General features: G+C 36.7%; 2 protein-coding genes across 2 annotated transcripts in view; one reads left to right on the forward strand and one right to left on the reverse strand.

Moving 5' to 3' along the window:
* LOC114049732 (rab3 GTPase-activating protein non-catalytic subunit) overlaps positions 1–5,340 on the forward strand; it is a 127,945-nt gene extending 122,605 nt beyond the window's left edge. Inside the window, exons 33-35 of the mRNA XM_027871118.1 lie at positions 2,997–3,218; positions 3,645–3,803; positions 4,456–5,340. Of these exons, the coding sequence (XP_027726919.1) occupies positions 2,997–3,218; positions 3,645–3,803; positions 4,456–4,611 (537 nt within the window). The 3' untranslated portion in view covers positions 4,612–5,340. The remainder of the gene's footprint in view (positions 1–2,996; positions 3,219–3,644; positions 3,804–4,455) is intronic.
* Positions 5,341–13,330: 7,990 nt separating this feature from the next.
* The window catches only part of LOC114049892 (isoleucine--tRNA ligase, mitochondrial-like), an 80,547-nt gene continuing 68,403 nt past the window's right edge, over positions 13,331–25,474 (reverse strand). The window contains exons 19-23 of the mRNA XM_027871341.1: positions 24,523–24,629; positions 23,539–23,684; positions 18,056–18,246; positions 16,991–17,135; positions 13,331–13,888 (exon numbers count right to left, since the gene is read on the reverse strand). Of these exons, the coding sequence (XP_027727142.1) occupies positions 13,758–13,888; positions 16,991–17,135; positions 18,056–18,246; positions 23,539–23,684; positions 24,523–24,629 (720 nt within the window). The 3' untranslated portion in view covers positions 13,331–13,757. The remainder of the gene's footprint in view (positions 13,889–16,990; positions 17,136–18,055; positions 18,247–23,538; positions 23,685–24,522; positions 24,630–25,474) is intronic.

The following is a 25,474-nucleotide window of genomic DNA, read 5'->3' on the forward strand; positions in this document are numbered from 1 at the left end:
CCCCCTTTTTTTTTTTTAAATCATAGCTTTTAGGTAGTTCGGTAATATTTAAGTTATCTCTCCTGGATCTATTTTCCAGGTCAGTTGTTTTTCAGTGAGATATTTCACATTTTCTTCTATTTTTTCACCCTTTGATTTTGTTTTATTGTTTCTTGATATCTCATGGAGTCATTGGCTTCCACTTGCCAAATTCTAATTTTTAAGGAATTACTTTCTTCAGTGCATTTTTGTACCTTTTTCCATTTGGCCAATTCTGCTTTTTGAGATATTATTTTCTTCACTATTTTTTTTGTGCCTCCTTTACCAAGTTGTTGGCTGTTTTTTTCATAATTTTTCTTGTATCACTCTCTTTTCCCAGTCTTTCCTCTACTTCTTTTATTTGTTGGGGTTTTTTTTTAAATCCTATTTGAGCTCTTCTAAGAATTTGGGGGAGGCAGGGCTGAGACCAATTCACATTTTTCTTTGAGGCTTTGGATGTAGCTGTTTGGACTTTGTTGTCTTCTGAAGATCTGATTTAATTTTCCCTGTCACCATAGTAACTTTCTATGGTCATGTTCTTTTGTTGTTGTTTGCTCATTTTTCAACCTATTCCACTTTATGTTCAAGTGGGGCTCTGCTCTTGGGATGGAGGGGGCATTATCCCAAGCTTCAGACTTTTCTTGCTGCTGCTCTCAGAGGTAGTTCTGGGGATATGTAAGTTTTTAGTTCTTCCAGGGTCATGCAGTCTAGGAGGAGGTGTGCTCACCGCTTTCCTGCCTTGTGCTATGGCCCATGAGTGACCGCAAGAATTTTTTTCTGCCCTGGAACTGTGACCAGGGTCCCCACTCCCCAGAATGCACGCTGCACACTTTAATGTGTTAGTGCTGCTCCTGTGTTAGTGCCCTGGCACTGTCACATAGAACTGCATGTGTGCAATGTACCAGAGTCCTGCACCCATTGCCAGCAAAATTGAATCTACCCTGGAAATTTCCTTCTGACCCATTGTCTGACCCGTACCGTGGTCAGAGAGCTCCTGAAACTGCCCATTCAGTTGCCCCCAAGGCCTGCTTCTGGCTTTCTGGGGCACAGCCTGTTGTTATACTGCACTCCGCTCTCACCCCAGTGAGACAAACCTTTCCTGCCAGCCTTCTAAGTTGTCTTAGACTAGAAAATTGTTTCACCCCCATTCTTTTGTAGGTTCTGCCACTCCAGAATTTGTTTTGAGACATTATTTAAAATTATTTGGAGGAGAATTTGAGAGAGCTCAGGTGAGGCTCTGCTTTTATTCTGCTCCTCTCTTTTCCAATTTTTTTCCTCTAGTTCTCTCATTTCATTCATAAACATTTTGAAATCATGCTTTATATAAACTCTTAGAAGAATTCTGGTTAAATTTGCCCAAGTTGTGTTTTCTTTAAGCTTTTGCTTGTAGATATTTCAGAGTCGTTCTCTTCTGGGTTTGTATGTTAAGCATCTTTGTCACTATATTAGCTTTTTATGGTGGGATAATTTTTTTTGTTTACTTATTTTCCCTGCCTACTTCCTCACTTTGGACTTGATGTTGAGGCCAGGTTCTGTGCCTGTCTGGACAGAAGGTCTGGATTGGTCTTGTTGCTTCTTTCTTGAGGTATTGAGTGTTGTATTCCTTCCCAAACAGTTTTTTGTTGTTTTTTTTTTTAACAAAAATCCCCAGGATAGGAGCAGCTAGGTGGCGCAGTGGATAGAGCACCAGCCCTGAAGTCAGGAGGACCTGAGTTCAAATCCGGCCTCAGACCAAACACTTGACACTTACTAGCTGTGTGACCTTGGGCAAGTCACTTAACCCCAATTGCCTCACTTAAAAAAAAAAATCCCCAGGACCTCAGGGACAGTTCAAACTGGGGACCTATAAGCTTTCAGTGCTTCCAAAAGTTGACTAATCCAAGGCAGTCTGATTGTTGCCTCCTTGGTCCAAGGTCTGCAAATTGCCATCTCCAATAGATTATTACTAGACTTAGTCCTGGAATAAGTCTGGGACCTCTCCTCTTCCTGAGCTGAAGTCCCTGTGGTGTTCCTGGCCACACCCTATCCCCAAAGTCTGTCTCTCTAACCCGTGGTAGTCAGCCTTTCTATTTTTTATCAGTACTAAATAGTTTTGATGATTATTTTTAGTATGGTTTGAGATCTGACACAGTCCCCTTCCTTTTACTTTTTTTCATTTCTCCTGAGACTCTTTACCTTTAGTTTTTTCAGATAAATGTTCTTTTTCTAACCCTATTAAGTTTTCCCTTTGTAGTTTGCTTTGACATTGAATAAGTAAATTAATTTAGGGAGTACAGGGGCAGTCAATGGTGCAATGTTTAGAGCATTGGACCTGAAAGGCCCAAGTCAGGAAGACTTGAGTTCACATCTGGTCTCCGACACTGTGTGACCCTCAGCAAATCACTTAGCCTCGGTTTCCCTCAGTTCCCTTAACTATAAAATGGGAATGATAATAGCATCTACCTTCTAGGGTTGTTATGAGGATCAAATGTGATATTTGTAAAAAGCACTTAGCATGGTACCTTGCCCCTAGTAGGTACTATATAAATACTTATTCCTTTCCCCTTACCTTTTCCCCTTAGGACTGTCATTGTTACTATATTGGTTTGGTTTACCTGTGAACAATTAACATTTCTCCAATTATTTAGGTCTGTCTTGATTATCCTAAAGTGTTTTGTAGTTATATTCATATAATTCTTATTTATATCTATCTTAGTAGAGTCCAAAGCACTTTACATTTTTGGTAGCTATTTTAAGTGGAATTTCACGTCTCTTCCTGCTGAGTTTTTTGGTAATATACAGAAATGGTGAGGATTTATGTGGATTAATTTTATATCCTTCAAATTTGCTGAAGTTATTGTTTCAATTACTTTTGTTAACTGAGTTCTCTAGTCTGATTGCTATAGCTAATATTTTTAGTGAGATGTTATTTTAATAAAACCCATATTAATAAGATTTCTTTCTTTCCGTTTTTCTCACTTTCATACTTGGTTCCCAAGTTTTTATTGAAAATCATCAGTGCGGCTGTTCAGGTACAATATTGTGTCCCTAAGGACAAAGAAACTTCTGATGAAGCACCAATTATTCCTCTTGGCAAGGATAGAGACTGGCCAGATCTGGCTGTATATTTAGCCCAGCACCTTCAAGTTAATGAAGATGTGATTAGAAGACATTATGTATTGGAACTATATAATTATGGAGCTGACCACCTTGGAGAAGAGGTAACTCTTACTCTTTGAATATACAAATAAGGCTTACATTAAGAAAATAAAGAGTAAAATTGGCCTTTCTAAGGTGGTGAATAAACTTTGTTAAATATCTCTTGTTTGTATGGTAAAGAAGTTATATTTAATTGGAAAAATAAAATTCAGCACCTGGCTTCATTTCATTGCTGATTCTTCCTGTATCAGAAGCATTAGAGCCCAGCCTCATTAGCTGGTATGTGAAATAGCAAGGTTTGGCTTGGTTAAAGACTAACCTCTGAGTTGTTTGACTTATAATAATATGTGGTCATAGCTCAGGAAGGTAACTGACCTCCTTCTTAAGTGGCCCGGCAGATATTGAAAGTGTTTCCTCTCTTCTCACTCTGCTCAGATGGAGGAGCTCAAGGTGTCTGACTGCGATTTTCTTGTTGTCCTTCCCGTTAGGCCATTCTGCAGGTGCAAGACCAAGAAGTGCTGGCATCTCAGCTCCTTGTGCTGACTGGGCAGAGGCTAGCCCATGCCTTACTCCATACTCAGGCCAAAGAGGGCATGGAGCTGCTCGCTCGACTGCCACCAACGCTCTGTACCTGGCTCAAAGCTATGGTGAGTGTAAAGAAGAGGAAACGCAACACAGGATCTTAGGAGACAAGAGCCTACCAAGTATTTTAATTTGAACCAGGTTGTCCACACTGTGTCAACTCATCTTTACGTGTTGGTAGCAGGTTGTTTTGCTGTTAAGGATAGTCATTCTGGTTCATGTTATAGTCTAATCCATGGTAGTGGGCTTTGGAATTATTCTCTAAAGTGTACAAAGAAATTATTCAGGGTTGAATAAGATACCTAATTCTTATCAAACAAGTATGGTTGGATTTTGGCTTTTTTTTTCCGCTCTCTGCATATTGAAGCATTATGATTTAGTGGAAAGAATCCTTCCCTTAAAGTCAGGAGAAATTATTATGATGTGACTACTGGCAAGTCACTTAACTTCCGTAATGTATTTGCATTCTATAACCTTGAAAATTCTGCATCGATGCCAGAAGTTATTATTTAATTCCATCATATTAGTAGAATTGATAAATTCCCCAAACCTACCTGTCACTTAAAAATGCTTGAAGTTAATTTAATACTTCTAATTTTATTTAGGGAAGAAAGGGGAAAAAGGCCTCTAAAAATACTGTATTTACTTTTTATTATAAAGTTAATAACAAATATTACTAAGAAGCCTGATGGAATATTTTTCATGTCAACTTTGCAGGACCCCCAGGACCTTCAAAACACTGAAGTGCCAATTGCAACAACAGCTAAACTAGTAAATAAAGTAATAGAGCTGTTACCAGAAAACCATGGGCAGTATAGTCTGGCCTTACACCTCATTGAAGCTGTGGAAGCCATCTCTGTTTCATCTTCATGACATATCAGCTGGATTAATGAATACTTTAAAACTGTCTTACTTCAACATGAATTAGTGCATGGTTATTTTACAAATAACAAACATCAGAGTTTTGAGGGGGGAATACTTCCATGTGGATTTTGTAAAATATGAGAAATAAACTTGAACATTTTAAAACATGGAGTCCTGGCTAAGTTCCACTTCTGTGGATAACAGGTTAAAATGTAGCCAGACATTAATTATACAGTAGTTTCATCGTTTATTTACAACTCCAGCACTTGTGATGTAACTTTATTGTTAAAATTAACTGTTTTAAATCAATTATAATTTACAGACTATGTTCTTACCCTTTAGAGTCTATATTTCATATTCAGAAATGTTAACTGTTGTAATTGAAATGTTATTGTACAGTCCTCATCAGGAAAGTTTGGGGGTGGGGATAGAAATCTCAAGTTCCTTAAATAAATGCCAGGAAAATGCTTTTTGCTATCATGCTTTATCCCACGTGGGCCATTAAAAGGAGATCTTTAGATATGAAAAGGCTCCCTTCTAAGAAGGAATATACATACTGCTTTCATAAAAGGAAGATGACTTTCCTTATGGAATAAGAATTCAAGATTGTAATATCTATTACCAACAGGAAGTATGGTAGAAAGGATCTATAATCTATTAAAAATGCCAAAGAAATGGGGTTGGAGGTTTGTGATCAACACTGTAAAATTAAAATGAATGACAATGACAAATTTAAAATGTGCTTTTTTCAATGGTATCAAGTTTTGTCCATATCAGATAAATGTAAAAAAAATGTATTATCTTGTAAATCTTGTATTTAAAAAAGGAGGATGGGGGGCAGATCTCTGAGGGAAAATAATGTTAAATTTAAGGTATCTTAACATTTGAGAACTATCTGGTTACAGGATTTGGTAATACATCTGTGCTCAGGAATAAGAAAATACATGTTGATGCTAGAACTTAGAATACCGACCTACCTCACAGTGGGGTTGAGAAGGCTTCAGTAGTTTTAAAACGTCTTTTGTACCTACTCCATAGTGCCTAGCAGCTAGCTAGGTTTATAGTAAGTGCTCAATAAATTCCAGGTATTTATCACAGTAAACTGCTAGAGTATAGCCACACACTGTAATTAATGTACTTGTCATCAATTGCAATTGTTTATAGTAACCATTGTTTCTTTTTCCTAATGTTAGAAGCCAAACTTGACATCTGTAAAGGTAATAATAATAAAATGATAAAAATTCCATTCAGGAGAAAAATGCAATTTCTCTGATAGAAGTTTGGTGGACAAATGAATAGTAAAAAAAAATATTTTTATTCAGTACATATGAGCATGTTCTACTCCTAAATGAAATCTCATAATTAAAACTTAGTAAACATTTAGGATTTTCCCTTCCAAATAATGGTAATCAACATTTTTAATCTTGACATTGTGTAATTGTCGATCACTTGAATTTTCCAGAGTGCCTTATATATACAGTCGCTTTGACTGGGCTTGTACAACTGAGTGAAGCTTAAGTTTTTTGTTGTTCAGTCGTTTCAGTTGTGTCTGACTCTTTGTGACCTTATTTGGCATTTTCTTGGAGTGGTTTGCCCATTTCCCTCTCCAGCTCAATTTATAGATGAGGAAACTGAGGCAGAGTTAAATGACTTGCCCAGGGTCACACAAGCTAGTTAGTGTCAGAGGCAGGATTTGAATTCAGGAACATGAGTCTTCCAGACTCCAGGCCCAGCACTCTAAGCTGTCCTGAGTTTTACTAATATGCTTTTAAGTGTTATGATCAAGATGCAGTGAGCCTGTGGCATAAAATAGTATGAGTTGCCTTCCCCCCCCCCCCCCCCCTTAAGTTTCTGCTTGCCCAGGCAGGTATAGGTCTTCTGGGCATGTGGTTTTTTTGTTTTGTTGTTTTTTGAGGCAACCGAGGTTAAGTGACTTGCCGTGTTACACAGTTACTAATAGTGTCTGAGGCCACATTTGAACTTGGGTCCTCCTGATTCCAGGGCAGGTTCTTTATCTGCTGAGCCACCTTGCTGCCCTTGGGCATATGTTCTTTAACAAATAAAACCACTTTAATAAACTCTAAAATTCTTTAAATTACCATCTATTGCACTATAGGAAAATTAGCCAATGGTCATTTGAGAATTAAAGCTGCAGGTTGCTATGATTTAACAAACTATCAAAAAAGCATTGAAAACAAAACTATTCACTGAAGCCTGGCGTACAAGTGTCTGAAGATTTTTTTCAGATTCTTCATGTGGTTTTCATAACCACGTTGTGATTTCCTGCTCTTTTTAACATTTTATAGTGCCTGGAAGGACCCAATTAAAGCCATTCATTTAGAATAAAAATTAAAGCATAGGGGCAGCTAAGTGGCGCAGTGGATAGAGCACCATCAACCCTGGAGTCAGGAGGACCTGAGTTCAAATTTGGCCTCAGACACATAACACTTACTAGCTGTGTGACTCTGGGCAAGTCACTTAACCCCAATTGCTTCACCAAATTGAAAAAAAAAAAAAGCATGTTTGGGTATTGATTTGTCCAGATGCTAGATTCCTCGTCTTCAAAAATAGGACTACTCCAAATCTGCAGAGCTAAATTTATAATCTAAGAAAAACTACACATTTATAGTTTTTATTCACGCCCAGAGGCCTGTACATTCCATTCCATTTCAGGTGCTGTTAGGTCACTGTTTAATGATGAAAAGGCATATGTTGGATGTGGACTTGTTTTCAATAGTCTTCTCTTTGAAAGTTGGGGCAGCGAGGTGGCACAGCAGATAGAGTGCTGGGCCTGGAGTGAGGACGACTTGGTCAAATCTGTCCTCAGAAACTTACTGTATGACCTAGCACTAAGCACAGTGCCTGGCTTAATACGCATTTATTGATTAATGGCCCCAGGCAAGTCACTTAACCTCGGTTTACCTGTGTTTCCTCATCTATAAAATGGGAATAATAATAGCACCTACTTCCCAAGGTGGTTGTGAGCATAAAGTAAGATAATAAAGTGCGTAGCACAATACCTGACATGTACTAAGCACTAGATAGATAAATATATTATTATTATCAAAAGTACAGGCCTATTGATAAAACCATATTTAAGAAGCTATCATCTAGGGGCAGCTAGGTGGTGTAGTGGATAGAGCACCGGCCCTGAGGTCAGGAGGATGTAAGGTCAAATGTGGCCTCAGACACCTATAACACTCACTAGCTGTGTGCACCTGGGCAAGTCACTTAACGCCATTGCCCAGCCAAAAAAAAGAAACATCTAGTTAAAAGTTCAGAGGGATATCAGTTCTTTTTTTAAATATATATTTTTTATTTTTCCCCAATTACATGTAAAAACTTTCAAAACATTTTTTATTTAATTTTGAGTTCCAAATTCTCCTCCTTTATTTCCTCTTCATTAAGAAGCAAGCAATTTGATATAGGTTATGCGTGTGCAGTCATGCAAAACATTTCCATATTAGTCACATTGTAAAAGAAAACACCAAAAAAAAATGAAGTTTTCTAAAAAGTTTGCTTCAATCTCCATTCGGACTCCATCAATTCTTCATTTGGAGATGGATAGCATTTTTCATCCTAAGTACTTCAGAACTGTCTTGGATCATAGCCAAGTCATTCACAATTGATCACCATACAGTATTGCTATTATTGTGTACAATATCCTCCTGGTTTTGCTCATTTCACTTTGTTTTAGTTCATGTAAGTCTTTCCAGGTTTTTTCTGAGAGTATCCTGCTCATCATTTCTTAAAATACAATAGTATTCTATCACAATCAAATACCACAACTTGTTCAGCCATTCCCCAATTGATGGACATCTCCTCAATTTCCAATTCTTTGCCCAAACAAGAAACTGCTATAAATATTTGTGTGTAAGTCCTTTTCCTTTTTTTTTTTCTTTTTTGTCTCTTTGGGACACAGACCTGGTAATGGTATTGCTGGATCAGAGAGTATGCATAGTTTTTTAGCCCTTTGGGCATAGTTCCAAATTGCTGTCCTGAATAGTTGGATCAGTTCATAATTCCAGCAACGATGCTTTACTGTCTCAATTTTCCCCCATTTCTTCTGGTGTTTGTCATTTTCCTGTTCCGTCATGTTAGTCAATCTGATAGGTGTGGGATGGTAACTCAGAGATGTTTTAATTTACATTTCTCTATTCAATAGTGACTTAGATCATTTTTTCATATACCTAAAGATCGCATTAGTTACTTTGTGTGAAAACTGCCTGTTCGTATCCTTTATTTATCAATTGGGGAATAGCTCTTATTTTTATAAATTTGACTCAATTCTCTATTTGAGACATGAGGCCTTTAGCAGAGAAATTTGCTATAGAAGTTTTTTTCACAGTTATGATTACTGTTTCCCTGCATCCTATTTTCCATTTATCCTATTCTCTCCTTTCATTCTGTCCATCCTACTGCCTTCCCCCCCCCCCAGTGTCCCCTCCCTTCTATCACATCCTCCCCCTTCTCTTATCCCCTTCAACTCCTTTTCCAATAGGGTAATATATATTTCTATACCTGAGTATGGTATTACCGCCAATTCTGATAAATAAGGTTCAAGTGCTCCTCTTTACTTCTCCACTATAGAACCTTTCATGTCTCTTTTATGTGAGATAGTTTACCCTAATCTACCTTTCCCTTTCCCCTTCTTCCAGTGCACTCCTCTTTCTCACCCTTTATTTTTTTTTTTTTTAGCTATCATCCCATCATCCTTTCTGTGTGTCAACTCCTAACTGCCCTAAAAATGAGAAAGTTCTTAAGAGTTACAAGTATCATCTTCCCACCTAGGAATGTAAACAGTTTAACCTTTCTGAATCCCTTGTTTGTTTCTTTCTTGTTTACCTTTTTATGTTTCTCTTAATTCTTGTATTTGAAAGACACATTTTCTGTTTAGCTCTGGTCTTTTCATTAGGCATGTTTTAAAGTCCTGTGTCTCATTGCATATCTATTATTTCCCCCAAAAGTTTTGCTGGGTAGGTGATTTTTGGTTGTAATTCTAGCTCTTTTGCCCTCTGGAATATCATGTACCAAGCCTTCTGATCCTTTAACATAGAAGCTGCTTTTAAATCTTGTGTTACCTTGACTGTGGCCCCACAATACTCGAGTTACTTCTTTCTGGCCGCTTGCATATTTTCTTCTTGACCTGGTAGCTCTGGAGTTTGGTTATAATATTCCTGGGAATTTTCATTTTGGGTTCTCTTTCAGGAGATAAGTGGATTCTTTTAATTTGTTTGATCCTCTGGTTCTAGAATATCAGGGCAGTTTTTCTTGATAATTTTTTAATATTTTATTTTCCCCCAATTACATGTGAAAACAATTTTTAACAATTTTAAAAAATGTTTGTAGTTCTAAATTCCCAATTTCCCCTCCCTACCTCCTGTCATTGAGAAAGCAAGCAATTTGATATAGGTTATACATGTGCAGTTGATGGGGTATGGGCCCAAGCAGAGATCTTTGCCCCTTAACCCAAAAATAATTTGGGTCCCATTGTTTAAGGGATTCTCCTTGAATTCTCCCACTTGATCAAGGTCTCTAGAGTTCCCCTGAGGCCATAATCCCATCAACTGGCCTTTCATCGTGACTAAATCCAATCTTCCAATTCTCTGTTACCCTTAACCTAGCCTAGCCCAGCCCTCCATTGTCTTACCTCCCTCCTGGCTACTTCCCACCCATGACCCTATCTAGACCCCATTCTTAACCTCCCAGTCACTCCCATGAAGATCCTTCCTAGATCCCTCCCACAGTCTTTCTGTATATAAGGTCCATCTTATCTCCATTAAGATGCTCAGATTCTTATAATCTAGCCACAGGCTCAGATTCCTTAACAACGAGGCCAATAGCTCCCAAACATTCAGATTCCTTAGGAGTCTGGCCAATATGACAGATGTTATAATAAACCTAGTCTTTGGCTGAAAAAAGGCTTGGGTCAAATTCTTTCGGACAGCACTTAAGTGTCATGATCTCAGGGTCCCAGCACCCCTAAACCCCTGAATCTCATCACAGTCATGTAAAACATTTCCATATTAGTCATGTTGTGAAAGAAAACATAGCCAAAAAAAAAAAAGAAAGTAAAGGAAAAGTATGCTTCAATCTGCATTCAGATTCCATCAGTTCTTTGGAGATGGATAGCATTTTTCATCATATGTCCTTCAAAATTGTCTTGGATCATCGTATTGTTGAGAATAGCTGAATCACTTACAGTTGATCATCATACAATATTGCTGTATTCAGTGTTCTTCTGGTTCTTCTCATTTCACTTTGCATCAGTTCATGTAAGTCTTTCCAGGTTTTTCTGAGAGCATCCTGCTCATCATTTCTTATAGCACAACAGTAATCCATCACAATCCAACACTTGCAGCCATTCCCCAACTGATGGACATCCCCTCAATTTCCAATTCTTTGCCAAAACAAAAAGCTGCTGTAAATGTTTTTGCACATACAGGTTCTTTTCCCTTTTTGTTTTTTATCTGTGAGACACAGAGCTGGTAGTGGTATCGGTGGTTCAAAGGGTATACGTGGTTTTATAGCATGTTTTTTGGGCATAGTTCCAAATTGCTCTACAGAATTGGTTGAATCAGTATACAACTTCACCAATCGTGCATTAATGTCTCAATTTTCCCATATCCCCTCCAACATTTTTCATTTTCCTTTCCTATTAGCCAATTAGATAGGTGTGGGGTGGTAGCTTAGAGTTGTTTTAATTTACATTTCTCTAATTGATAGTAATTTACAACACTTTTTCATATTACTATAGATAGCTTTAATCCCTTTGTCTGAAAACTGCCTGTTCATAAGCTTTGACCATATCAGCTGAGGAAAGGTTCTTATTTCTATCTATTTGAGTCAGTTCTCTATATATTTGAGAAATAAGATCTTAGACACTGGCTGAATTTTTCACATTACTGTACATTTTCCTCCATCCTATTTTCTCTACCCTATTCTCTTTCCTTTCACCGTCAATTCTTGAGTGTTTTGCTTCTGATTTTTACCTCTCCCAATTTGCCCTTCCTTCTACTAGCCTTCCCCCCCTTATTTTATCCCCTCCCCCTCCTATTTTCCTGTGGAATTATATAGATTTTTATACCCAGCTCAATATGTTAACCCCTTTTTGAATTAATTCTGATTACACTAAGGTTCATGAGCTCCCTCCCCTTTCACCTCCTGGACATCTTTCTCTACATTGTAAAAGCTGCTTTGCACCTCTTTTAAGTCAGATAATTTTACCCCATTCTACCTCTCCCTTTCCTCTTCTCCCAGTGCATTGCTCTCTCACCCCTTAATTTTATTTAAGATAATGATCCTATTATATTCAACTCATGCCTAAGCCCCTCTATATGCCCTAATAAGATTTTAGAAGTTACAAGTACCATTTTCCCATGGTAGTTTAACCTTATTGAATCCCTTATGATTTCTCTTTCTTGTTTACCTTTTTATGCTTGAGTCTTTTATTTGAAAATCAAAATTTCTATTCAGCTCTGGTCTTTTCATCAGAAATGCTTGAAAGTTTTCTATTTCATTGAATGTCCATTTTCCCCCTGAAGAACAATACTCAGTTTTGCTGGGCAGGTGATCCTCGATTATAATCCCAGCTCTTTTATCCTCTGGAATATCATACTCCAAGCCCTCTGATGCTTTCATGTAGAAACTGTTAAATCTTGTGTTATCCTGACTGGGGCTCCACGATAATCTGGATTGTTCTTTTTTGGCTGTTGGCAATATTTTCTCCTTGATCTGGGAGCTCTGGAATTTGGCTATATTCCTGAGGGTTTTCATTTTGTGATCTCTTTCAGATGACTGGTGGGTTCTTTCAGTTTCTATTTTTATCCTCTGCTTCTACAATATCAGGGCAGTTTTCCTTGATAATTTCTTTTTTGCAAGGCAATTGGGATTAAGTGACTTGCCCAGAGTCACACAGCTGGTAAGCGTTATGTGTCTGAGATCACACTTGAACTCATGTCCTCCTGACTCCAGGGCCAGTACTCTATCCACTGTGCCACCTAGCTGCCCCACCTTGATAATTTCTTGAAAGATGATGCCTAGGCTCCTTTTTTTTCAATCATGGCTTTCTAGTAGTCCAATAATTCTTAAATTATCTTTCCTGGATCTATTTTCCAGGTCAGTTGTTTTTTCAATGACATCTTTCACATTTTCTATTTTCTCCTTTTGATTTTGCTTGTTTCTTGATGTCTCATTGAGTCATTAGCTTCCATTTGCCCAATTCTAATTTCTAAGAAATTATTTTCTTCAGTGAGCTTTTGTACCTCCTTTTCCATTTGGCCAATTCTACTTTTTAATGAGTTCTTCAGTGAATTTTTGTACCTCTTTGGCCAAATCTGCTTTTTTTTTTTTTTAATAATTTTTAGTTTTCAACATTCACTTCCATAAGATTGAGTTTTAAATTTTCTCCCTCTCCCTCTTCTCCACTCTTATTGTTGCATTCTGAGAGGCTATGCCAATAGGGCACTTAGCTTCTGCCACATTCAAAGGAAGGGCTTTGAGAGCAGGCCTATGGCAGATAAAGACTTTATGTCCCTCTGAAAACCAAATGGTTGAAGGACCAAGAAGTTCATTATTGGAAGTTGGCTATCAGGTGACTTTTTTGACTACAGCAACCTATTATGATGGATTTCTAGGGCAGGAGAAGAACTGTGATCTTAAATGAAAGGAGTACTCATGCTAATAAAATTAGTGATCTTTGAAATAAATATAATTTCACAGCAACAAATTCAACAATGGTATTCTTCAAACAGAGGTTTATTTTCAGAGATAATTCTGAACACATTTGTTAAAGAAAATATTTACAAAATATAAAGCATTTTCAGTTGACCAACATCTGAAGGCAGATGATAGTACCCAGTCAGAGTCTGACCACGTTAAGTTTTTATGTGAAAATTTTAGTGACATGAAATATTTTAAAATACTGTGATTTCCACTTTTACCATCATTCGTATCTTCCATTTCACTGGAAAAATAATCCAAAATCTAGACAATGACTAGAAGAGTTGTTCAAGCCTGAACATATAATCTCTCAAAATTTTGTGCCTTACTATTACACTCACTGACCACTCCAGATAAGCTACTAGAAATTTCAAAGCCAGAGGCTCTTTGCTTTCACCTAAAGAGTGTTTTACTTTGTTAATTAGCTTTTTCTTTCAAGCAGTAACTTCGGTGCAACGGGGGCAAAGTTGATTTGAAGAATCAGCTGTGTACTTCCAACAGCGGGGACATTTTTCTTTGGTAGCAGGTATGACAATGACTTTATATGAAGTCTCTTCACGAATACCTATAAAAGGAAAATAGATGGTAGAATTACTCATAGCACATTTTAGTCCTAACATATCTCTCTAAAAATAGATTAACTCTGGTGTCAAGAGGTAGGAGAAGATATTGAAAATGTGTGCCTGGAAAAGGAGGTTGGGCTAGACAGACAGTGAGACTAAAAACAATTCAAGTGGTATACCAAAATCATAAAAACAAAATAAAAACTTTCAGCAAGCAAGTTGAACACCTATTTGAAGAATTTAGGAGAAAAACTTGGATAAGAATGGCATGTAAGAAGGGATAAGGGAATGATGCATATCTGTGGCAGAAACATCCTCACAGACCTCCTAAAGTATAGCAACAGATTTAAATTACATAAGCAGAAAAGGAAAAGCCACAAGAATGCATTAAAAGCAAGGCTAGGCAGCCACCCATGTTCTGAGGAGAGGTCCACTACCACCATGAAACCTAAAGTGAGGGGCAAGGAGACCCTGGAGTTTCAAGGCAATAATGAGTTCAGTAGTCAAAGAAAAGGCAGCTCAAGGGAGTTAAGGAAGATTCCTAACATGATTCATATTTATTTTCTCATATTTCTCTCATACTAAAACCCCAAAATATTTTCTCCCATACTACCTAAAAAATTTCAGACACTTTAAGAAGAGATTGTTTTGAGCCACCAATGAGTCTCATTCTTATCAGTTACTTCCACAGGACAGTAAAGCAAATTAAATCTTTCTTCCTAATATCTAGATAATCCTCACTGAGGTAAAAGGACTTTTTATTAAAGCTTTCTTCTCAGTTCCCCTAAGTTTATGGCCTCAGTATCACTCTCAATGGCTCACTCCAATCAACTACCTAATCTTGTCATTTCTATCCCTACATCTTTTTCTGCATCAGAGCCCCATCACTTGTCACATGGACAATTCAAGAGTCCTCCTTATTGGCCTTCCTGCCTCACATCTCTCTTTATTCCAATTGATTTTCCATAGTATCTGCCAAACAGATTTTCCAAAGCTCAAATCTGAACATGTCACTTCCTTCTCAAATTTCTCTGAGAATCAAATGTGAAGTAGCACACTTCAGGTGCTAGGGAGAGCCAGTGAGAAGGCATGGAAGTGGGCGACAGCACCAGGAATAACAAGGAACAAGACCAAAATGACTGAACTGTAGGTAATGTGAAGGGGATTAATAAGCAAGGCTAGAAAGACTAGGTGGTACTGGGGATAAACTGCCAGGCCTGGAGTCAGGAAGACCAGAGTTCAAATACAATTTCAGAAACATACTAGGCTCTGGGACCCTGGGCTGAGTCACTTAACCCTGTTTGCCTTAGTTTCCTCATCTGTAAAATTCCTTCCTGGAGAAGGAAATGGCAAACCACTCAAGTAGCTCTTTCAAAAAACCCAAATGGGGTCACAAAGAGTCAGACACAACTGAAACGACTCAACAACAACTACAATAACAACAGCAATAGAAAGGTAAGACTGGGGTTTGGCCATTAAGGGTTATAAAAACCACACAGTTGTTGATAATTTGATCTGAGAGGCAATACCCAAGTAGCAAACTATTCACGGTAGTTTGTCAGGTAGGGAAATGACATGGTCAGATATGCTCTCTTGGAAAATCACTTTGTCAGCAGTATGGAAGGTGGGTTAGAGAGGAGAAACCTGAGGAAGGAAGATCAACTAGGAGGTTATTAGAAGTCCAGGTGAGAGATGAGGTGGAAATGACTAGATTTAGAACAAGGATAACACTAAGGCTGTCATCCTCAATGACAACCCCAGTGTACAGATGGTGATATGCTCAGAAGAAATACTGAAATGAAGAAAAGGGGTAGGTTGAGGAGATGAACAATGAGTTTTGTTTTAGACATGTTGAGCCTGAGATGCTTACATCTAAAAGTCCTAAAGGCAACAGAAGATATACAGCTGAAACACAGGAGAAACTGGGCTAGATTAACATACAGGATTAACCTATGGCAATATGATCATTAAAAACCTATGGGAGCCAATGAGATCACTAAGTGAATGAGTGTATCAAGAGAAGAGGGCCATCCTTTTGGGGTTCACCCACAGTTAAGGGCATGTTATGAATGATTAACAAGCAAATAAGACTAAGAATTAGTGATCAAGTGTTATTGTTCAGTAGTTTCAGTCATGTTTGACTTTCTGTGACCCCATTTGGGGTTTTCTTGGCAAAGATACTGGAGTGGTTTGCCATTTCCTTTTCCAATTCATTTTACAGATGAGGAAACTGAGGGAAACAGGATGAAGTGACTTGCCCAGGGTCACACAGCTAGTAAGTGTCTGAGGCCAGATTTAAACTCAAAGAAGAGGAGTCTTCCTGACTCCACATCTGGCTTTATCCACTGTGCCACCCAGCTGCCCCTAGTGATCAAGTAGGTAGGAGAATAAAAGGTGCATCAGAAAAACCCTGAAAAGAAAAGTGTACAGGAGGAGAGAGTGGTCAACATCACATGCTGTCAAAGATGTCAAAAAGGATTGAGAAAAGGGACATCAGATCTGGCCATTAAGATATCATTGGTTCAACTGGGGAATGGCTAAACAAGTTATGGTATGTGATTGTGACAGAATACTACTGTGCTATAACAAATGATGATCTGGTAGATTTTAGAAAAACATGGAAAATGAACACTGTGAAATAAGAGATTCATGTTTTCATACTGAATCCCTTTTTTGTTGTGCTACGAACATGGAAATTTTTTTTGTCCTTTTGTATTTAAATTCAAAATGAATTAAAAAAAAAAAAGACATAATTGGTAACTTTGGAGAAAAGAGTTTCAGTTGAATAATACAACCAGACCAATAAGTCTCACCAGCAAATACGAAGATCCTCTGTGGCCTTTATTTCTATACTTCTTAAGCGGCTATTATTAGTAATATGATCCAACTACATTATGAGTGGTCTGATTTTAGAACCTGATCGTTATAATTTCTATGGGAGAACTGTATGTCTCAAATTCTTAAAAATATTTAAGATGTGACTTCAAATGACTTAATTTTTTGGAATAAAACCTTTTTTATTAAATTTGGGGGCTACCTATAATAATCCACTACTACCCTGAATTTCAGTTCTATCTATTGTTAGCTGTATCTCACGACCTTACCTTCCATGTTGATTAGATAGCTCCCTTTAAGTTCAATTGCATCTGCAGGGATTGCTATAGGATCTTGAGCCAACAGAGATGTTTGGGAAGCCATCATCAGTTCACTTAACTGAGATATACCAGAAGTTCCTTCATCAACTAGCATCTGGAAATAAGTATTTGACATGGTCACTAATTATATTATAATTATTTAAAAGTTCTTTTTAACATTAGCTGAGCATAGAGGAAAACAATGAACTCTGGAATTCTTTAGGATGGCTCTATGCCTTTTAAAATAATAATAATATCTTGTGCTCATTCTAATGAATGCATCAGTTATTACTGATATTAAAAGCTTTGATTAAATATAGTTCCTGTTAACTTCCTGGTATTAAGAAATCAACATATCAGTTAAACCCTAAGGAACATTCCCTCCCCCCACCCATTTTTTTTTTTGCCAATAGTGATCACTGCTAGCAATCTGAGATGATACAGGTCCTTCCTGGGGTTTATCAGTCACTGTTTTTTATAATTACAGAAACTGTGAAAATTACCAAATTCACAATTTTTTCATTCTGAGATATCTTAAAAACTAGATCTTTAAATTAATATATCATCTTTTTTATTAAAGTGTATTCTTTCTGACAGAAATCAATAGTAACATTCTCTTCTACCTATTTCTAACCTCCCATTGAGGTACAATGAAAAATCAAATGCCATTTTAATACTCATTTTAAATTGGAATTCAACTTTAAGAGTGCAGACAAAGAAGGTCACAACATTTCTTAAGAACTGTCTGGATAGTAAAACTGCAAAAATTTAAATTTACAGACAGGCAATCCCATGGAAGGTAAGCAATTAAAGCAACTACAACACAGAATAACATCACACAAGAAAAGCAAAACTTGAAGCAGAACTGAAGCCTCCTAAATCCTATCTCATGCATAACTTGTATTGGAATAGGAGTCCCAAGAAAGTTCTTCGAATGATTTTAAATGAGGTACAACAGCTTTTCCCCGTCAAGATTTGTGGGATAGTTCAAAACACTAATAATTATTTCAAAAGAAAGATTGGTAGTCTACATACCTCAATAATTTCAAAGAGTAGTCCAGGATCGATCACAACGATAACATCATATTCCAAAGAATTCTTGCCAGGGATGCTTCCAAGAAATGCATCTCTCATTGTACATGCTGCATCCACTGCTTCCTCTAGGCCCGGTTTCTTCCAAATAGAATTTGTACTAATCCATCCAGAACGAAATACACTCTTGGGTTCTTAAAAGAAAACAAACTGATTTAATTTCAGATTCAAGCCCTTTCATAAACTGCATTTATTCATAAACTTCATAATTATTAATATGATCTATTAAACAAGTATTTGATAGACAAGATAAACTATAAACACAAATAGATATGATGTAAATTGGAATATAAGAATGCAGAGAAAAATACAGATCAGACCAACTGGAGAGAATTCTTTCCTATTGAGGAAATCAGAGAAAGCCTCTCATGAAGAAGAGAAGGCAGAATATTAAACGGCAGAGATGGGGGTGAGATATTTGTCTAATAATAAGTTAATACATTACCGAAGGAATTGAACCACATTATTACTGACATTCTCAACAAAAACAACAAACCAAATTAGTTGCAGCTAAATGGAAGAATGATTCATGGACTCTCCTGAACAAAGTGAATTTAAAAAGTGTTTTTAAGGTGCTGATAAGCGACCAGAATCCTCACTTCAAAGGAGTCTTAGTCACTTGCTTTGCAATATTCATGATGTACGTAAAATGCCATTAAGAAAATGAGTCTTATGTACCAACATCTGTTGCAAATTATAAAGAAAGGAATTCTATAAAGAACTTGACAAAGTTCTCTAACCTAACTTCAAACTGAAGGAGCAAAAGGGGAAATAGTGAAAAATATTGTTGGGGACTAAGAAATGTGTGCTCTTTATTTGGAGATTAGATCTCAGTACCAGAAATTAGAAAACAGAAATAACACTTAAGAAAATGAAATTAGGAAGCGAGGCTGGACTGGACAACGGACACAAGGGAAAAATACAGCTGAAAGGAACACAAAAAATGCAATTACACAAGATTGTATTGCCCCCAAAAGGCAAAAGAAAAACCATCTGTAACTACTGACTCATGATTACTTTCCCATAGCTTAAAATCTTTACAAAAATGGACTAAATCAGGAGTTTTTAATCTGAAATCCATGAACTTAAAAAAAAATTACAACGATATTTAAAATGTAATTGGTTTCCTTTTTAATTCTATGTATTTTATTTTAAGCATTTAAAAATATTCTGAGGGGCAGCTAGTTGGCGCAATGGATAGAGCACCAGCCCTTGAGTCAGGAGGACCTGAGTTCAAATCCAGCATCAGACACTTGACACTAGCTTTGTGTCCCTGAGCACTTAACCCCACTGCCTAGTCCCCCTGCAAAAAAAAAATTAAAAAAAAAAAATTAAAATATTCTGAGAAGTGGTCCAGAGACTTCCTCAAACTGTCAAAGAAAAACAGAACACAAAAAAGATTAGTCCATATACATATTAAATATATCCCTGATGAAAATATAAAGGAAAAGGCTAGCTTCCACAAATTTTTCTATAGTAGACCACATCTTTACAATCAAACAGCTGATGGGGAACTATAGGGAATACATGCTTACACTGTTTATTGTTTGCTTATTATAAATAAATAAATAAATAAGAGCCTATGAAAAACAAATATTTGACCTTCTAGAAAAAAATATAATCTCAAAGGCTGTTTTCCAGTGCCACACGTATACTAAGGTCATAAGAGATTTCTTAACGGATAAAACAAAAATAACAATTTTGTTCATTAAGCCTCAGTAATATCAGATGAGAAATAAAACAGACATAGGCTGGCTAAAGGTGTTTGTCACTCTCATGAAGGATATCCAGAACAAATTTCAAATAAAAAAGGAATCCATAGTGCTAGTAAGGTACTCCAAATGCTCTTATCTGAAGATAATAATATGACAAGTCACAATACTCTGGGACCTCTTCGACAAGATCAGAAAGGAAAAACAAAGTGGATTCTATATGGTTATGTATCATGAAACATAATGATTTCCAAAGGATCAAAATTGTGGGCAACATGAAGGATAACAGTTAATCTAAGTAGACCATAGCATTAAAAAATATTATCAATCAACAAACATCTCTTAAGAATCTCCTATGTGTCAGGAACTAAGCTAGGCACTGAGGATTCTAAAGCAAAAGTGAAACTATCATTGCCCTCAAGGAGCATATACTCCAACAGGAGATAACATGCATAAACACAGATGTGTGTACACAACACATACAAAGGAGACACAAAGTAAACTGGGAGTGGGAGGAAGGAAATACAGTAGCAGCTGGAGAGATCAAGAAAGGCTTCACAAAGAAGGTGGTAGTTGAGTCGAGTTGTAACGGACAAAGCCTGGAAAGAATATATTCACATCTATGGATACGGATGTTAATTTAGTAAAGGAGACTGAGAAGAAGGATCAGAAAGGAAGTAGGAAAATCAAGATGCAGCAGTTTCAAAAAACACTGAGGAGAGTATCAAGGAAAAGAAGGTCATCAACAGTGTCAAATACAGGGAAAAGGTCAGGAAAATGAAGAGTGGGAAAAGGCCATTCTATCTGGTAACTAAGGTTAAAAAGGAAATGTATATAAAGGTTGATACCACAAACAAATCAGGGGAGCAAGGATCTACGGAGAAGGGAAGAATTTATGACCAAACAAGAGACAGAGAGCACTGAGAAATGTAAAATGGATAATTTTGATTATATTAAATTAAAAAGGTTTTGCACAAACAAAACCAATGCAACCAAGATTAGAAAGAAAGCAGAAAGCTGGGAAAAATTTTTTTTTTACAGCAACTATTTCTGATAAAGGCCTCAATTCTCAAATATGTAGAGAACTAAGTCACATTTGTAACAATACAAGTATTTGCCAATTAATAAATGGTCAAAGGATATAAACAGGCAATTTTCAAAAGAAATCAAAACTATCTCTAGTCACAAGAAAAAATGCTCTCCATCACTATTAATGTAAATTAAAACAACTCTGAGGTATCAATCACCTCATACATATCATATTGGTTAATATGACATAAAAAGAAAATGATAAATGCTGGAAAGGATGTGGGAAAACTCAGACACTAATAAACTGCTGATGGAGTTATAAATTGATCCAATCATTCTAGAGAGTAATTTGGAATTATGCCCAAAGGGTTATAAAACCATGTATACCCTCTGATCCAGCAATATCATTACTAGGTCTGTATCCAAAAGAGATTTAAAAAAAAAAAAAAAGGGAAAAGGACCTATTTGTACAAAAATATTTATAGCAATTTTTTGTGGTAGCAAAGAACTGGAAATTGAGGGACTGTCCATCTACTGGGAAATGGCTGAATGAGTTCTGGCATATGACTATAATGGAATACTATTGTGCTATAAGTATTGATAAGCAGGATGATTTCAGGAAAACCTGGATTTATATGAATTGATACAAAGCGAAGTGAGCAAAACCACTGTACAATGATCAACTGTGAATGATTTAGCTATTCTCAGCAATACAATGATCCGAGACAGTTCCAAAAGACTCACGATGAAAAATGCTATCCACCCCCAGAGAAAGAACAGAAGGAGTCTGAATGCAGATCAAGGCATACTATTTTTCACTTCCTTTATGTGTTTGTATATGTGTGTTTTGGTCTGTCCTCTTTCACAACATGACTAATATGGAAATATGTTTTGCATAACTGCAACGCATAATCTATATCAAATTGCTTACTGTCATAGGAAGGGAGGAGGGAGAGAATTTGGAATTCAAAAAAATTATTAAATGAATGTTAATTGTTTTTGCATGTAATTGGGAAAAAATGAAAAATTTTTTTAAAAAGGAAATATATTTTTAGAAAAGGAGGTTGTCTGAACACATTAAGAAATTAAGATATATTGGATGGCAAGTCCAAGTCCATTATAACCAGAAAGATAAAGATGTATAGGAGGCTTCCCGCATTGTTGCGTGCAGGTGTTCTTCATCTGGGATCAATGAACTTGCTTTTAAAAATATTTTGATAACTGTATTTCAATATGATTCGTTTCCTTTGTAATCCTATGGGTTTTATTTCATGAATTTAAAAATGTGATTCTGAGACGAGGGTCCATGCACTTCACTAGACTGCCAAAGGGCTTTTAACACTCCAAAAGTGGAAAAATTTCTGCTCTAGAGAGAATTTATGTTAGAGCACACTGGTGAATCACATAGGATGAAGATGATAGTTGAAATTTATATACTGTTTTAAGGAATACAATGTACTGTAAACAAATTATAATTAGATCCTCATAACAATCCTCTAAGGTGGTTTATTCTTACCTACATTTTGCAGATGTCAGATCTGAGGTGCACAGAAATTAAGTGACTGGCAATGTTTCATTCCAAAGCCCTGCTCTGTAACCCTAAGAAAATCACTTCGTCTCTGGGTCTCAATTCCCTTATCAAAAGGAGGTAAGACAATGAGGCCTCTAAAGCTAATATGTTAAAAGTCTATTAAACGAGATAATACATGTAAAAGTTCTCCATAAACTACAATGTACTAGACAAAGTATCAGAATTATCACTACCACTTTTCCTCAGTTAAAAATGCAAAATTATTTTACTATAATATAATTAAACAGTAAAGCAGGGTAGACTGCCTTTAGAAACTGCCAAAATGATTTCAAATTGCTTCCAGAAACCAAAGTTAATCTTTTTAAAAATACATCAATATTCTAACAATGTTGAGATACATCTGTTAGAAATGGAAAAAAAATTTCCAAATAGTTGAAAATGGTTAATAGACAGAGGGTAAGAGAGAGGCTCACGGTAGGTTCGAGCAGATAGAGCTTCTAACAGGGAACTGAAGAACATACAGGGTGTTCAATGAAAGAGAAGCTGGGCAGGTCCCCGGGTGAAGATGAGGTACAGGAAGTGGAGAGCCCCAGTAACTCACTCCAGTAACTGGGATGCTTATGATGAGGTGCTTTGGGTGCCCCCGTGTGGTGAACTTGGGGAACAACATGAACAAGTTGCACACAGGATGAACAGGCATTATGAATGGGCTCTGATTTGCAATGCTGGAAGAAAAATCCAAAACACTGAGATTTGAGATCTATGCAAGAGTTTCAAGTCTGAGTGATCACGAGGGTGTTTTTATGAAAAAACATGACCCTTCTCAATCTTTTTCTGTTGGAGGTTATTAGTAATTTGTGACAGTCCACAGCCCTGAATACAGTGAGGAAACTAGCACATACACTTGTGGTGCTGAAATCCTTGCCCCTCTAGAAATGGGTACAGCCTCGCAGACTGGTTATGAAGGTCCCCACTGATACTACTCCTGCCCCCTCACTTATCCTGGCTTTGGAGTTCTCAAAGCACTTTCACTATACCCGATCACATCTGACCCTTACAATCACCCTGTGAGGCAAGCAGGGTTGTTCCTAATCTAAATCAGTGCTGTCTCTTGAAGACAACTGATTATTTTCCATAAGCAGAACACTCCTCACCTTTCTCATAGGGTATGTGTTGGAACACCTCTTCAGCCAAATGAGGGAGAATGGGTGCAATAGAACGCACCATTACATCCAAAATCTCAGCTAATGCAGTCTGACATGAACGTCGTTTGCGATCCTTTTCTCCTTCACAATATAGCCTAAAGAATAATAATATATTCTGTGCTTAACAGTATTTCACAAACTTCACAAAGATAGGTGAGGTCTACTCTTTATTAATCACAACCTCTAGGCTTCCATTTGCCCCCTAAACAACAAATCAAACATTCTACTCATTATATTTACCCCTACTTAATGTCTAAAAGCATCTACAAATTATTTGTTCTATAAAACTGACTACAACCTGTCAGCAGCTGATTCTGAGTGGCCTGCTCAAAGTAAAACAAAGCAAAATTTCTCGTTGCCCTTCTTATCTGAACTTCCTAATTAATGTACTTTTACTCCTTCCAGGTGCATGTCCTCTTTACTATTCTCCATCTCATTCTCACTTTTAGCTAAAAGTCAGTTAATTCCTAGGGCAATAGGTAACCATTAAATGATAATAGTTATGTGTCAGCTTTTCTAGAGAGATTTGTGTTTTAAAGAGGTACAGTAACCCATCATATAGAGAAGCAGTTCCCCTAGGATAATGCCTCCATACAGAGGTACTGGAGGAGAAGGAGGACTGATCTTCAGAGCACCCACACCCTAACTTAATGAAAAAGTGAACATGAAGACCTGGCATACAATTTCTGAAAGGTGGCTGACAATTGTAATACAATTAAATTGTCATCTTCTAGTTTAAATGAGGAACCCTTGAATTTTGAGGTGATGTCTGTTTCTATCATTCTTTCAGTATTCTCACTGAATTCCAGTTAGCAGTAAAATGAGGGTTTCTTCCTTTCTCGAGATAGTCAATAAACAAAAAAATACCAGGATAGACTCTTTAATACTAAATTAATAACTTCAAATGCAACTTTAAAGACTAGGAATACATACCTATCTTTGATTATGCTGAAGTAAAAGTTAGAGAGTTGTCTAGGATAAAATGCTTGCAAATGCCGAACAGCTTTTCCAAAATCATACTGCTTATATGCTTCAGTAATCTGGAAGAAAGGCCAGAAAAAATTAACAGTGCATATTAAAAATTAATAATTAAAAAATTAATAGTGAACAGCTAAATTGTAAGTAGTAATCATGAGCCAAACAATGTTGTTTTTAGAAATTTTTCTTTGTCTGGAAAAGAAAAAAAAATGAAAATCTGAGATAATGTAAAAGGGTTTCACTCAGCTCTTGTGGATATGATCCTAATTTACATCTTAATAAGGAATAAAAGACTATGTATATAAACATAAAGACATTCATTGTTCTTTTGAGCCTGCAAAGTAGTATGCATTTAGGAAAAAATTTTTTAATGATAAAACTTTATTTTTGCCTTAAATGACAGCTGCAATTTATTGCACCATTATTTCACCCAATCAATGAGGAAAGTGCAATGGTAGACTCATGGCAAAATTACAACAATACACTGTATACAGGTCAAAAGCACCCCAGGCAAAGCTACACTAACGATATCTCGAAAAAGTATCAGATTTTTTAAAGAAAATTTCAAAGAGAAAGCATACAATTGCTCAATTCTGAAGAAGCGTCTTAAACGCCCCTTCCCCCAAACACTGCTTTACTAAAAGAGATATTTGCTGAGAAACAAAGTAAACTGACTACTCAACTTACTGTATTACTGCCATAGAAAAAATAGAAGACTACAGAGGAATAAAAAGTTGCTAATGTTTCTATCTGATAGAAAAAGAAGAGTTTTACCTACCTCCAAAGCTCTAGGCTTTCCTAGGGAGAAAGATACCAATCCTTAAGACACCAGCCTAAAAATACCAATCATTTTATGTGGTTGGCATTTTTATCCAACCTAATAATACTGATCTTGCTACACATTTGT

Source organism: Vombatus ursinus, unplaced genomic scaffold (assembly GCF_900497805.2).
Source record: "Vombatus ursinus unplaced genomic scaffold, bare-nosed wombat genome assembly UNPS02014798.1, whole genome shotgun sequence".
Classification (NCBI taxonomy): Eukaryota; Metazoa; Chordata; class Mammalia; order Diprotodontia; family Vombatidae; genus Vombatus; species Vombatus ursinus.